Below are 15,627 nucleotides of genomic sequence, written 5' to 3' on the forward strand. Positions count from 1 at the left end.
CTTGTGACACTAATAAAGATTGTTATTATTATAATTTGGTGATCACAGTGAAGCAGAATCACCGTCTGACACACTGAACAAGTTTATTTCACTCTTTCCTTCCCTATGCTGAGTAACTGGGTGAAAGGGACTGAGGGGCGCAGAGTAAAGGACAGTATCAAGGCGGGATGAAGGGAATCAGGAATACTGTTGGGATCAGATCTACATATCAGAGGATGTCCTGCAAGAACTCACCATGGTCCCTTCAACAGCACCGTCCAAACCTATGACATCTAGAAGGACAAGAGCAGCAGATACCTGGGAGCCCCACCACCTGGAGTTTCCCCTCCAAGTCACTCACTATCCTGACTTGGAAATATATCGGCCGTTCCTTCACTGTCGCTGGGTCAAAATCCTGGAACTCCCTCCCTAACAGCACTATGGGTGTACTTAACAAGAAGGCAGCTCACCACCACCTTCTCAAGGGTAATTAGGGATGGGCAATAAATGTGGGACTTGCCAACGACACCCCACATCCAAGAACAGTAAATGTCAAGTTGAGGTTTTGATGTTTGCTGACTGTAGGAGGCAGTGAGAAATGAGGAGAAATGACTTCACAGTAATGACAAATGAATGCACTGAATCTCAATTTCATCAGGGTCTGGTGATTGAGTAGAAAGTTGAATTTGAAGTTTTTGTGAGCTGGGGGAAGAAGCTAACACAAATAGAGAAAGAAATGGAGAAAGGGTTTGTCAATATTGCTAATGTTATGTTGAGGTGATAATGCTGTTGGATGGGATAGTTTTCATTTGGTACATGTTACATAGATGATGCTACACGGTAGGAACAAATGATGCGGTCTCAATATCAAAGGCATTATAAAAACTGCACACATTGCAGGTACTGATACAGGTGGAATATCATTTCATCACAGCCTCCTGCACACGAGGCTTGCACTCAATGAAAAATCCCTCAGTCTGTCCCTCAGTGTTTGGCTGTAGTTATTAAGCGAGAGATAACAGTTGGAATTCCAGAAGTCTTCAGTGAATCTCTCTGACACACTCAGCGTGATTTGTGCCCCAGTTTCTCGGGCGTGCGACCGTTGACGTGTCAAGCTCCAGGACTGAGTGACACAGGCTGGCAATGTGTGCCGGAGTGGCAACGCGGTCAGAGAACCCACAAGGCCATGAACACGTGAATATTCTTTGGAATTATCCTTTCTGTTTGGTCACATTTTGTGTGCTTTGAGTAGAATCTTGGAGACGAGATTGATGATGAAGTGGGCAGAATGATCCTGCTCAAACTCTGCAAACAGGTGGCAGACATTTTCTGACAAGTTGCCTTGATTTTTTGCCACAAAGGCAAAGATCCTGAAAGTAGAATCATAAGAACATTCTAAATTCAAATTTTTTTTTAAAACCTCTAAATCATCATTAAAAATAAATTATGAGACTGATATCTGTGGGGTTGGATTTTCATTCTCCACATGGGGAGCGGGAGGTAGGGAAAATTCCGGCATGGTCCACCGGTCTCCGGGGGAAATGCCCACAAGTACGGGATTTTCATTGCTGGGGTTTGTAGGCCGGAGCTGGACAGCTGACCTGATCGAAGGCAGCCAGGACAGAGGGCTGCGAATGCAGCCTGCCCAAAAGGCCGACCTCAGGATACCTTACCGGTCATAGCGGGAGCAATCTATCAGCTCCAACCTCTTGTCAGATTTACCGGTCTTGCCGTGCTTCTTGAAATCTAACGGGACCTTGCGAACCATCGTGATCTGGATCTCGCCCATTGAGGGTGGGACCCAGATTTCCACAGTCAGCCGAGCAGATAGTCTCCCCTCGGAGACCCGGGGGCGCGCCGTTTGCACTGGTTTCCACAAACACGGACCAAGAGTACAGGACCTGGGGGGGGGCCTGCGTAGTTGGGCTGTGGGCAGGGTGGCATTCTGGCATCCCCAATGCCACCCTGGGAACCTTGGAACTGCCAGCCTGGCACTGTCACCTGGGTACCCTGTCAATGCCACCCAGGTGCTACACTGGCAATGCCAGAGAGCCCAGGTGGCACTGCCATGATTCCAGGTTGGCAGTGCCAATGTGCCCATGTGGTATCATGCCCATGCCAGAGATTATACCCAGGGGTGTCCTGCCCTTATGAGATGGGGTGCGGGGTCCAGATAACCATCTTGTTGGTGAGTTGGGGTGTGAGATGGGGTCCGAAGGCCGCAGTGAAGGATATACTCTCAATACCCCATCCTTACTGCTTCATCACCTCCACTCTCTACCGCACCTCATGCCCCCATGCCAAGCCATGGTACCATTCATCCACTATACTCTGTATAAAACTAATGAACCCCATGAGAGAATAAGATGTGTAAAAATAACTTTAAAGACATTCGTTCATTGATAGCTTTCCACTTGCTGAAAAAAACTCCTTTTTCCTGCAGTCCATTAAAGCGTTAATCATCTTTAAAATATCAATGGCTGAAACTGCAAGTATTTGAGCCTTCGTAATCTTGTGTAAATAAACATTGTGAAATTGACAGCAGAGATCAAAGAGCCAAAGCTGTCAATCAAGCAATGTTTTCCCTGGGGCTCAGGTGTTTCAGTATTCTAATAGATTTCTGGCCTCTCGGCCGAGCCCATTTTGCATTCTTGGCCTGGATTGGCGGAATATATTTGAAGGGGTGGTCAACTCCACAGAGGCATCTCTCACACTCTGTCATCCCAGATTCTGATCCTCATTTCCACACAGGCATGGGGGCAGGGGTGGCAATGGTGAAGGGAGAAATTAAAGGGACAGGTATTTCCTCCTAACTTAGTAGTTGGGCAGCACGGTAGCCTTGTGGATAGCACAATCGCTTCACAGCTCCAGGGTCCCAGGTTCGATTCCGGCTTGGGTCATTGTCTGTGCGGAGTCTGCACATCCTCCCCGTGTGTGTGTGGGTTTCCTCCGGGTGCTCCGGTTTCCTCCCACACTCCAAAGATGTGCAGGTTAGGTGGATTGGCATGCTAAATTGCCCCTGAGTGTCCAAAATTGCCCTTCGTGTTGGGTGGGGCTACTGGGTTATGGGGATAGGGTGGAGGTGTTGACCTTGGGTAGGGTGCTCTTTCCAAGAGCCGGTGCAGACTCGGTGGGCCGAATGGCCTCCTTCCGCACTGTAAATTCTATGTAATGTGTCGCCAACTCCAACGTTTTTTGTGACTCTTTACAGGTGTTGCTGACCATGTTCCAGAAAGTTAGATGTTGATGGATTTTTGATGGATAAAGGAATTAAAGATTATGGAACTAACCGATTTGGGCAGCTGTCATTGACTGTCAGCCCCCAGAGGAGAGGATTCCGCATTGTCTTGTCTATTGGGATTACAATGAATATGTCAGTGAACCCTGACTTTCAGTGACCTTCCAGCGGGAATGATGTTGGGGTGAGGATGGGGTGCAGGTCAGATTTAACCCTCTCTCTGGCCCTGCAAAGTCAAATCAGTCTAAACCTGGACAAGCTGCAAAATGGGTCCAAACCCTACCCAAGCTATCAGTGGACAGGCTGGCTTTAGACTGGGGAATGAAGGAGTTCTCACACTGATAGGGACAGTAACCTGGGCTGGGTTTTAGCAGAATCTTACCTGGACGGTTCATTATCCTTCCGCCATCTGGAAAATACAAAAGAGACAGACGTGACTATCTGTGGGAAACTCTCTGTTGACATTGATTAACACATTAACATTGATTCTGCTGCAGTTTTAACAGATTCACCTGCATGCAGTGAATTACTTTGACTGTTGCTGCGGAGACAGGTGAAGCATGATGAGATTGCACAAAGAACACGGCTCAGAATGTTCAGTGAATCTACTTTTCATTCAATTGTTTGAGGAATATTGATGCAGAAGCTCAGTAAGAAGTCTTACACCAGGTTAAAGTCCAACATGTTTGTTTCAAACACTAGCTTTCGGAGCGCTGCTCCTTCCTTAGGTGACCTGAGGAAGTGCTCCGAAAGCTCGTGTTTGTAACAAACCTGTTGGACTGTAACCTGGTGTAAGACTTCTTACTGAGTTCACCCCAGTCCAACGCCGGCATCTCCACATTGATGCAGAAGCTGTCATTGACAATGTTAGTGAAGATCGTGTTTTTGCTCCACATCCCTCTCTCCCACACTGGGATAAAGGAAGCTAACATGTTTACACCTTGACACCAAGAATGTTGAAAAAGCTGACTTTCCCTGGATTATTGAGAATTTCTAGGTTACATTGACTGAGATGAGTTGATGTAGTTTCCAGGTCTGGCCTGAGGTTGGGTTGGTTGCTGGAGTCACCCAGGCCGACCCGCCTCGGCTCCTGGGTTGGGGATTGAACTCAATGTGAGGCTCCAACCAGAGTCTTTCCAGAAACAAAGTGATGGAACGCTGCAGCAACTTAGACACCACAACTCCGCAATAACTTCAAACATTAAAACTGATCTCTCTCAGTGAATGGGTGATGAACTGATTCACTCCAATGCAGAATTCTTTCAGAGATGAACATTGAGGATGTGGGATATGAATAGTTTGGGATATGTTGTGTGGTGAGGGGATTGTGCTCAGGATGAAGTGAGGTACCTCTGGCTCCCTTCGTCAGGGTTTTCCTCACATCATAACCGGGCCTGTTGTCAAATCATTGATAGAGATTAATCACAGTGATTGATCAATAACTCGATTAGCACTGGATCATGTGACTGCTAATTAAATGGACCTTGCTCTTTTTAAATCTAAAAATGTCCATGTTCCAATGGATTATTAATCACAAACACTGCCTGCTGGAAAAGAGCAGAAACAAAGGGCAGGTTCTTCCGTTTGGCAGACATATTGATGCCGGCGCAGGAACCGTGCCCTTTTACGACTGAAATACCGCAGCCACACCTGGACCGATGCTAGGGCAGCAGGGTAGCATGGTGGTTAGCATAAATGCTTCACAGCTCCAGGGTCCCAGGTTCGATTCCGGCTTTGGTCACTGTCTGTGTGGAGTCTGCACGTCCTCCCCGTGTGTGCGTGGGTTTCCTCCGGGTGCTCCGGTTTCCTCCCACAGTCCAAAGATGTGCGGGTTAGGTGGATTGGCCATGCTAAATTGCCCGTAGTGTCCTAATAAAAGTAATGTTAAGGGGGGGGGTGTTGGGTTACGGGTATAGGGTGGATACGTGGGTTTGAGTAGGGTGATCATGGCTCGGCACAACATCGAGGGCCGAAGGGCCTGTTCTGTGCTGTACTGTTCTATGTTCTATGATTCTGCTCCCATCGAGGGGCAGCACCAGCGCCGTGTGAAACACACTGATTCCCATGAAAAACAGGGCCGGATTCACCGGGTCCGTGACTGACACTCGGGAGGCTGACAAGCTGCAGCCGCAGATACACACATTACACTCCCCACACACACTCATCCCAGCCCCACACACACATTACACTCCCCACACACACTCATCCCAGCCGCACACACACATTACACTCCCCACACACACTCATCCCAGCCACACACACATTACACTCCCCACACACACTCATCCCAGCCGCACACACACATTACACTCCCCACACACACTCATCCCAGCCGCACACACACATTACACTCCCCACACACACTCATCCCAGCCCCACACACACATTACACTCCCCACACACACTCATCCCAGCCGCACACACACATTACACTCCCCCACACCCACTCATCCCAGCCACACACACACATTACACTCCCCACACACACTCATCCCAGCCACACACACACATTACACTCCCCACACACACTCATCCCAGCCACACACACACATTACACTCCCCACACACACTCATCCCAGCCACACACACACATTACACTCCCCACACACACTCATCCCAGCCCCACACACACATTACACTCCCCACACACACTCATCCCAGCCCCACACACACATTACACTCCCCACACACACTCATCCCAGCCGCACACACACATTACACTCCCCACACACACTCATCCCAGCCACACACAGACATTACACTCCCCACACACACTCATCCCAGCCCCACACACACATTACACTCCCCACACACACTCATCCCAGCCCCACACACATTACACTCCCCACACACACTCATCCCAGCCCCACACACACATTACACTCCCCACACACACTCATCCCAGCCGCACACACACATTACACTCTCCACACACACTCATCCCAGCCGCACACACACATTACACTCCCCACACACACTCATCCCAGCCGCACACACACATTACACTCCCCACACACACTCATCCCAGCCCCACACACACATTACACTCCCCACACACACTCATCCCAGCCCCACACACACATTACACTCCCCACACACACTCATCCCAGCCGCACACACACATTACCCTCCCCACACACACTCATCCCAGCCGCACACACACATTACCCTCCCCACACACACTCATCCCAGCCACACACACATTACCCTCCCCACACACACTCATCCCAGCCACACACACATTACCCTCCCCACACACACTCATCCCAGCCGCACACACACATTACACTCCCCACACACACTCATCCCAGCCGCACACACACATTACACTCCCCACACACACTCATCCCAGCCGCACACACATTACACTCCCCACACACACTCATTCCAGCCCCACACACACATTACACTCCCCACACACACTCATCCCAGCCGCGCACACACATTACCCTCCCCACACACACTCATCCCAGCCCCACACACACATTACACTCCCCACACACACTCATCCCAGCCACACACACACATTACACTCCCCACACACACTCATCCCAGCCACACACACACATTACACTCCCCACACACACTCATCCCAGCCCCACACACACATTACACTCCCCACACACACTCATCCCAGCCACACACACACATTACACTCCCCACACACACTCATCCCAGCCCCACACACACATTACACTCCCCACACACACTCATCCCAGCCCCACACACACATTACACTCCCCACACACACTCATCCCAGCCACACACACATTACACTCCCCACACACACCCATCCCAGCCACACACACATTACACTCCCCACACACACTCATCCCAGCCGCACACACACACTACCCTCCCCACACACACTCATCCCAGCCACACACACATTACACTCCCCACACACACTCATCCCAGCCGCACACACACATTACACTCCCCACACACACTCATCCCAGCCGCACACACACATTACACTCCCCACACACACCCATCCCAGCCACACACACATTACACTCCCCACACACACTCATCCCAGCCGCACACACACACTACCCTCCCCACACACACTCATCCCAGCCACACACACACATTACACTCCCCACACACACTCACCCCAGCCCCACACACACACATTACACTCCCCACACACACCCATCCCAGCCACACACACATTACACTCCCCACACACACTCATCCCAGCCGCACACACACACTACCCTCCCCACACACACTCATCCCAGCCACACACACACATTACACTCCCCACACACACTCATCCCAGCCCCACACACACATTACATTCCCCACACACACTCATCCCAGCCCCACACACACATTACATTCCCCACACACACTCATCCCAGCCCCACACACACATTACACACCCCACACACACTCATCCCAGCCACACACACACTTACACTCCCCACACACACTCATCCCAGCCCCACACACACATTACACTCCCCACACACACTCACCCCAGCCGCACACACACATTACACTCCCCACACACACTCATCCCAGCCACACACAGACATTACACTCCCCACACACACTCATCCCAGCCCCACACACACATTACACTCCCCACACACACTCATCCCAGCCCCACACACACATTACACTCCCCACACACACTCATCCCAGCCGCACACACACATTACACTCCCCACACACACTCATCCCAGCCACACACAGACATTACACTCCCCACACACACTCATCCCAGCCCCACACACACATTACACTCCCCACACACACTCATCCCAGCCCCACACACATTACACTCCCCACACACACTCATCCCAGCCCCACACACACATTACACTCCCCACACACACTCATCCCAGCCGCACACACACATTACACTCTCCACACACACTCATCCCAGCCGCACACACACATTACACTCCCCACACACACTCATCCCAGCCGCACACACACATTACACTCCCCACACACACTCATCCCAGCCCCACACACACATTACACTCCCCACACACACTCATCCCAGCCCCACACACACATTACACTCCCCACACACACTCATCCCAGCCGCACACACACATTACCCTCCCCACACACACTCATCCCAGCCGCACACACACATTACCCTCCCCACACACACTCATCCCAGCCACACACACATTACCCTCCCCACACACACTCATCCCAGCCACACACACATTACCCTCCCCACACACACTCATCCCAGCCGCACACACACATTACACTCCCCACACACACTCATCCCAGCCGCACACACACATTACACTCCCCACACACACTCATCCCAGCCGCACACACATTACACTCCCCACACACACTCATTCCAGCCCCACACACACATTACACTCCCCACACACACTCATCCCAGCCGCGCACACACATTACCCTCCCCACACACACTCATCCCAGCCCCACACACACATTACACTCCCCACACACACTCATCCCAGCCACACACACACATTACACTCCCCACACACACTCATCCCAGCCACACACACACATTACACTCCCCACACACACTCATCCCAGCCCCACACACACATTACACTCCCCACACACACTCATCCCAGCCACACACACACATTACACTCCCCACACACACTCATCCCAGCCCCACACACACATTACACTCCCCACACACACTCATCCCAGCCCCACACACACATTACACTCCCCACACACACTCATCCCAGCCACACACACATTACACTCCCCACACACACCCATCCCAGCCACACACACATTACACTCCCCACACACACTCATCCCAGCCGCACACACACACTACCCTCCCCACACACACTCATCCCAGCCACACACACATTACACTCCCCACACACACTCATCCCAGCCGCACACACACATTACACTCCCCACACACACTCATCCCAGCCGCACACACACATTACACTCCCCACACACACCCATCCCAGCCACACACACATTACACTCCCCACACACACTCATCCCAGCCGCACACACACACTACCCTCCCCACACACACTCATCCCAGCCACACACACACATTACACTCCCCACACACACTCACCCCAGCCCCACACACACACATTACACTCCCCACACACACCCATCCCAGCCACACACACATTACACTCCCCACACACACTCATCCCAGCCGCACACACACACTACCCTCCCCACACACACTCATCCCAGCCACACACACACATTACACTCCCCACACACACTCATCCCAGCCCCACACACACATTACATTCCCCACACACACTCATCCCAGCCCCACACACACATTACATTCCCCACACACACTCATCCCAGCCCCACACACACATTACACACCCCACACACACTCATCCCAGCCACACACACACTTACACTCCCCACACACACTCATCCCAGCCCCACACACACATTACACTCCCCACACACACTCACCCCAGCCGCACACACACATTACACTCCCCACACACACTCATCCCAGCCACACACAGACATTACACTCCCCACACACACATTACACTCCCCACACACACTCATCCCAGCTGCACACACACATTACACTCCCCACACACACTCATCCCAGCTGCACACACACATTACACTCCCACACACACTCATCCCAGCCGCACACACACATTACCCTCCCCACACACACTCATCCCAGCCTCACACACACGTTACACTCCCCACACACACTCATCCCAGCCGCACACACACATTACCCTCCCCACACACACTCATCCCAGCCACACACACACATTACACTCCCCACACACACTCATCCCAGCCACACACACACATTACACTCCCCACACACACTCATCCCAGCCAACAAGATGGCACTGGGTGTGCTGGAGCGCGCCCATCCTGTTGGTGGGTTGTCTGGAGTCTAATTCACTAATGAAAGATATGCTCCTTGCGCCAGGCTTGGTTGTTGTGTCAATAGAGTAACATGGATCACCAATCACTGATTCATCACTATTCGTTTCCCCGTGAGCAGGACAAGGCAGCTGTTTACCTTCCATATAAATCTGCTTCCAAAATGAATGAATCATTGTGTCTGCCGTGACAGGTTTTTACTTGGAATATTGTTAATGTGTTTGGCAGATGTCTCGGCTTCGGCTAAGGTGCAGCCAATAAGCCAGGGTGGAGCTCGTTGCAATGACCTCAGTTTTGAGTCCAAACTCGCCTCGCCTGGTTTAGTAACACCTTTAACTATCTTCACGTGTCAACCCACAGCCCAAATATGCGTCTTCCACCCTATTGGAGTGAGTGACTGGCGCTTTGGACCAATCGCAGCTCATTCCCGGAGGAGTTTAGCATTAGTTTGCAGTGGGCTGTGGTCCAAGTTCCAACACTGACTCTGTGGCTGTGATACAGGCCGCACCCACATAAACATGCAGATTATCCATTTACCTCCTCTGCAGGGGATCCAGGCCACAGTGATTGACGGAACTGGCAGGGTAGTGTCGCCTGAAGAACAGCCTTTAAAGAAAAAGCAGCAGCAATTAATACAGCTCCATTTCACTTTGAACACACACCAATCAGATCAACTGCAAAGTCATTACCCTGTGACTCCAAACATCAAACTAACCAGTTCTCTCTCAATTAACCCCTTGAGAACTCAACTGGAAAAATCTCAGCTCTGGAATGAGATTGAAGATCAAACGGCCGGGTTTGGATGAAGCAAGGCCTTCAGACTCACCCTCCCAGCCTCTCCTCTTGCTGTCAGTCTCCCCTGCTTCACCTGCCCCTGTGGCAACTCATTCCAGCTACTGATCACCTCCCATTACTCTCAGGATCCCAGGAAGGACGCGGCATTAATTAGCTGCCGGTTTCAAACCGCGTCCTGGTTTCCTTTCTCTGTCTGACAACAAAAACCACTTCGCCTCCGAACTCTTACCTTAAACCCAAAATATCAGTTACACCAAATTCTGGCTTTATTAATTCATTCATGGCCAATGCCAATATTTCTTAGCTATCGATCTCCCTGATCTCTGAGTCAAGAGGTTAAAATCTAAACGCACTGTGGCAGGGTAATGAGCCATGTGTATGGGGGTGACTATTGGTCACTATTGGGGGTCACTGTGCCAGGGTAATGAGCCATGTGTATGGGGGTGACTATTGGTCACTATTGGGGGTCACTGTGCCAGGGTAATGAGCCATGTGTATGGGGGTGACTATTGGTCACTATTGGGGGTCACTGTACCAGGGTAATGAGCCATGTGTATGGGGGTGACTATTGGTCACTATTGGGGGTCACTGTGCCAGGGTAATGAGCCATGTGTATGGGGGTGACTATTGGCAATATCAACTGCCCCCAGGGGGCTTCAATTGGAACTATTGACCTCCCTCCTGCCTGGGGTGCAGCTCGAGAGGTCAATCTCACATGTGACCCCAAACATGGAAAGCGACCCTAACCTTTGCACCCCGTGCCCACACATGCTAACTTTCAGAGCTCACAGGCGGAGTCAGAGAGCACGGTTAATTTTTAAAAATATTATTACACAGGATGTGGGTGTCGCTGGCTTGGTCAACATTTGATGCCCATTCCTAGTTGCCCTACAGAAGGTGGTGATGTGCTGCCTTCTTGAACCACTACAGTCCGTGTGGTGTAAGTACATCCACTGTGCTGTTAGGGAGGGAGTTCCAGGGTGTTGCCCCAGCAACAGTAAAGGAACGGCCGATATATTTCCAAGTCAGGATGGTGAGTGACTTGGAGGGGAACTTCCAGGTGGTGAGGTTCCTGTGGTAGTCAACACTGTTGTATTATATTGTATATACTGGTATTACGGTAAGACCCCTGTACTACAGGTATGGGGGTAGATCCCTGCCTGCTGGCTCCGCCCAGTAGACGGAGTATAAATGTGTGTGCTCTCCGTACAGCAGCCGTTTCGCCAGCTGCTGTAGGAGGCCTCACATCTCTGTAATAAAGCCTCAATTACATTCTACTCTCATCTCGTGGTAATTGATAGTGCATCAGTTCCCAGGTATCTGCTGCTCTTGTCCTTCTAGATGCTGATAGCCGTGGGTTTGGAAGGTGCTGCCGAAGGAGCCTTGGTGAGTTCCTGCAGTGCATCTTGTAGATGGGACACACGGCTGCTACTGTTCATCGGTGGTGGAGCGAGTGAATGTTTGTTGAAGGGATGCCAATCAAGCGGCTGCTTTGTCCTGGATGGTGTTGAGTGTTGTTGGAGCTGCGCTCATCCAGGCAAGTGGAGAGTATTTCATCACACTCCTGACTTGTGTCTTGTAGATGGTGAGCAGGCTTTGGGGGGGGGGGGGGGGGGGTCAAGAGGTGAGTTACTCACCGCAGGATTCCGAGTGTCTGACCTGCTATTGTAGCCACAGTATTTATATGGCTAGTCAAGTTTAGTTTCTGGTCAATGGTAACCGGCAGGATGTTGATAGTGGGGGAGACCATTGAACATCAAGAGGAGATAGTTACTCTCTTGTTGGTCATTGCCTGGCACTTGTGTGGCACGAATATTACTTGACACGTTTCAGTCCAATTCTCCCAGGGCATTGAGTCTAGTTACAGGCTCCAAATGTCTTTCTGTTGTTGATTAACTAACTAGGCCCAGACCGAGAATTGGTCTTTATTCCTGCGCTGCGAGTCTCACCTTGGTTGAGTCACCCAGGTAGTTTTGGAGAGGAGTGATGTGGACAGTGGGCTAGGAAGGCAGGGTCTCTTCTCAGAAGGACTTTGGGTTTTATAACAATTTGACAATGGTGGGTGCACCCTCGAAAGCATTTATTTGATTTAATTTCGCAACTTGCCCTGGTATTATTTGACCCCTATGTTGTTGACCCTGTCTCAGAAACACTCGGCTCCCATACCTGACCAGCTCTGATGGGAGGGAGGATGGGAGGGAGGATGGGAGGGAGGATGGGAGGGAGGGATGAATGGGAGATAATGGGGTTTTGGGGGGACGGGAGGGAGGATGGGAGGGAGGATGGGAGGGAGGATGGGAGGGAGGATGGGAGGGAGGATGGGAGGGAGGGATGGGAGGGAGGGATGGATGGGAGACAATGGGGTTTTGGGGGGACGGGAGGGAGGATGGGAGAGAGGATTGGAGGGAGGGATGGGAGGGAGGGATCGATGGGAGGATGGGATGGGGCATGAGAGGGGTCATGGGAGGGAGGATGGGAGGGAGGATGGGAGGGAGGGATGGGAGGGAGGGATGGGAGGGAGGATGGGAGGGAGGATGGGAGAGAGGATTGGAGGGAGGGATGGGAGGGAGGGATGGATGGGAGGATGGGATGGGGCATGAGAGGGGTCATGGGAGGGAGGATGGGAGGGAGGATGGGAGGGAGGGATGAATGGGAGACAATGGGGTTTTGGGGGGACGGGAGGGAGGATGGGAGGGAGGGATGGGAGGGAGGATGGGGAGAGAGGATGGGAGGGAGGGATGGGAGGGAGGATGGGAGGGAGGATGGGAGGGAGGATGGAGGGAGGATGGGAGGGAGGATGGGAGGGAGGGATGGATGGGGGACAATGGGGTTTTGGGGGGATGGGAGGGAGGATGGGAGGGAGGATGGGAGGGAGGGATGGGAGGGAGGATGGGAGGGAGGATGGGAGGGAGGGATGGATGGGAAACAATGGGGTTTGGGGGGACGGGAGGGAGTTTAAGTTGGTGGCAGGTTCTTTATTTTCACACCCAAGCCACCTTCTCATTGGCTACGACATTTATTCCTTAGTTTTGGGAGATATGTGTCAAAGTGTTTGGCAAGATCTGGAGGATTCTTCAATCATTGCCCTTGATGGTTTCTGCGCTGGGAAATGTGATGCAAACTGCATTCTGGGTCAGGAAGAGGGCTGGGTTAATGCTGCTTCTGAGGGTCCACTTGTGTGAGAGTGCCGAGGGCCCACTAGGCACCCTCAGATCTCCCCTTCCTGTATCCACAATTGTCTGAGAGAGCCCCTCCCTCGGCACTCCCTGTGCTGGGGCTGTTTCCATGGGTTCCCCCTGGGATCGATATCCTAATCCCATTATTCATCATCTTCAATTGGGATTCTGATTGAGAAACTGAGGCGGTTTAAGGCTGACCAGATTTCACTTTGTGCCTGTCTGACCTTTCAACACCCACCGATATAAAGGTTACCCCGAGTTATAATTGCTGATTAAACTTTGCTAGAAGGAGACAGCAGTCCCCAAAACAGGGTGGTCTTTATCGCACTCGACAATGTAACCAGAGCCCCTCACTTTCTCCTGCAGTCCGTCAGGGTGATGCCTTGTTCTGACACTTTAAACTGGACGATGGTGGCTTGAGGAAGTGGCTCCTTTTCCAGAGTGAGCGAAGCTGCTTTCAGAACAGCTTGTGGTCCAGTCAGAGACTCCATGGTCACTGAGCTCAAATACAGAACAGAACACACTGTGGAAAGAGGAAAGGCCTCATTAACACCTCCAAATTAAACCAAACGCATTTCTATTGCACCTTTCACACCTGCAGGACATCCCAAACAACATCACAACAAATGGGAAGGATTACAACTAAAGTTGTAATGTAGGAACCACAGGAGCCAGTTTATACAGAGCAAGATCCCACACACAGCAACGTGGTAAAGGCTCGGTAATCTGGTTTCGTGATTCTGGTTGAAGGCGATGGGCGTGATTCAGCGGTTTTGAAACTATGTCCGGTTTTGGCCAGTTTGGCGGCTGTTTCTGGGTGGCCGCAGCGCCCAGATTCACCGTGCTTTTCACCGGCACTACCGAGACCAAACTTTAGTTGATTCCCTGTTGGTGAGCTGAGCCCACAGCAGGAATGGCACCTCACAGATCCGGGTCCCCCCCTCCCCACTTTCAGGCCCCCCCTCCCCACTTTATGGATTCTCCATTTAACACCCCCAACACTTCTCATGAGCCCTGGAACCCCCTGTCACCACCCCCCCCCCCCCCCACTCTAATGGGAAAGCCCTCCCTCCCACCCCCGCCACTGGGTCTGACCCCTGCCAGTGCCAACCTGGGCACTTTGACACTGTCTGGATGGGCACCCTGGTGATGGCAGTGCCAAAGTGCCCAGATGCCCTGTTCCTGACTAGCCGGGGGCCTATAATAGCCTGAGACACCCCAGAGTGAGTTAGGTAACGTGCGATTGGTCCGGCGCCCAGTGAGGATCCCGTTGCATCCGGCTCCGCGCTGGGCGGAACGTGGTGGCTGAACTGTGCCCTAAATATTCCCATTAGGACAACAGGAAAGCCCGCCTGTCCTTCCTCGGAATGATGGGCGTGTGTTTCAGTGAGTCAGTGGGAGGGTGGCTGGGGTCTCAGTTTGATGTGAAGGAATGGTTTCGGGAAGGAGTTAATTGTCCAGGGAGCTCCGTAATTGCTGTGAAATCCTGAGTGTCTTTACACAGGGAATGGGGGCTCTGTAATCACCAGAAACCAGTCCCAGCCGTTTCCATGGTGA

The 15,627-nt window shown here is 51.8% G+C and overlaps 1 protein-coding gene across 1 annotated transcript in view; it reads right to left on the bottom strand.

Annotated features, from left to right (window-relative positions):
- Positions 1-419: 419 nt before the first annotated feature.
- LOC119954468 (tensin-4-like) overlaps positions 420-15,627 on the bottom strand; it is a 54,384-nt gene continuing 39,176 nt past the window's right edge. The window contains exons 11-14 of the mRNA XM_038779693.1: positions 14,425-14,593; positions 10,634-10,702; positions 3,600-3,626; positions 420-1,349 (exon numbers count right to left, since the gene is read on the bottom strand). Of these exons, the coding sequence (XP_038635621.1) occupies positions 1,208-1,349; positions 3,600-3,626; positions 10,634-10,702; positions 14,425-14,593 (407 nt within the window). The 3' untranslated portion in view covers positions 420-1,207. The remainder of the gene's footprint in view (positions 1,350-3,599; positions 3,627-10,633; positions 10,703-14,424; positions 14,594-15,627) is intronic.

This window comes from Scyliorhinus canicula, chromosome 19 (genome assembly GCF_902713615.1).
Source record: "Scyliorhinus canicula chromosome 19, sScyCan1.1, whole genome shotgun sequence".
Classification (NCBI taxonomy): domain Eukaryota; kingdom Metazoa; phylum Chordata; class Chondrichthyes; order Carcharhiniformes; family Scyliorhinidae; genus Scyliorhinus; species Scyliorhinus canicula.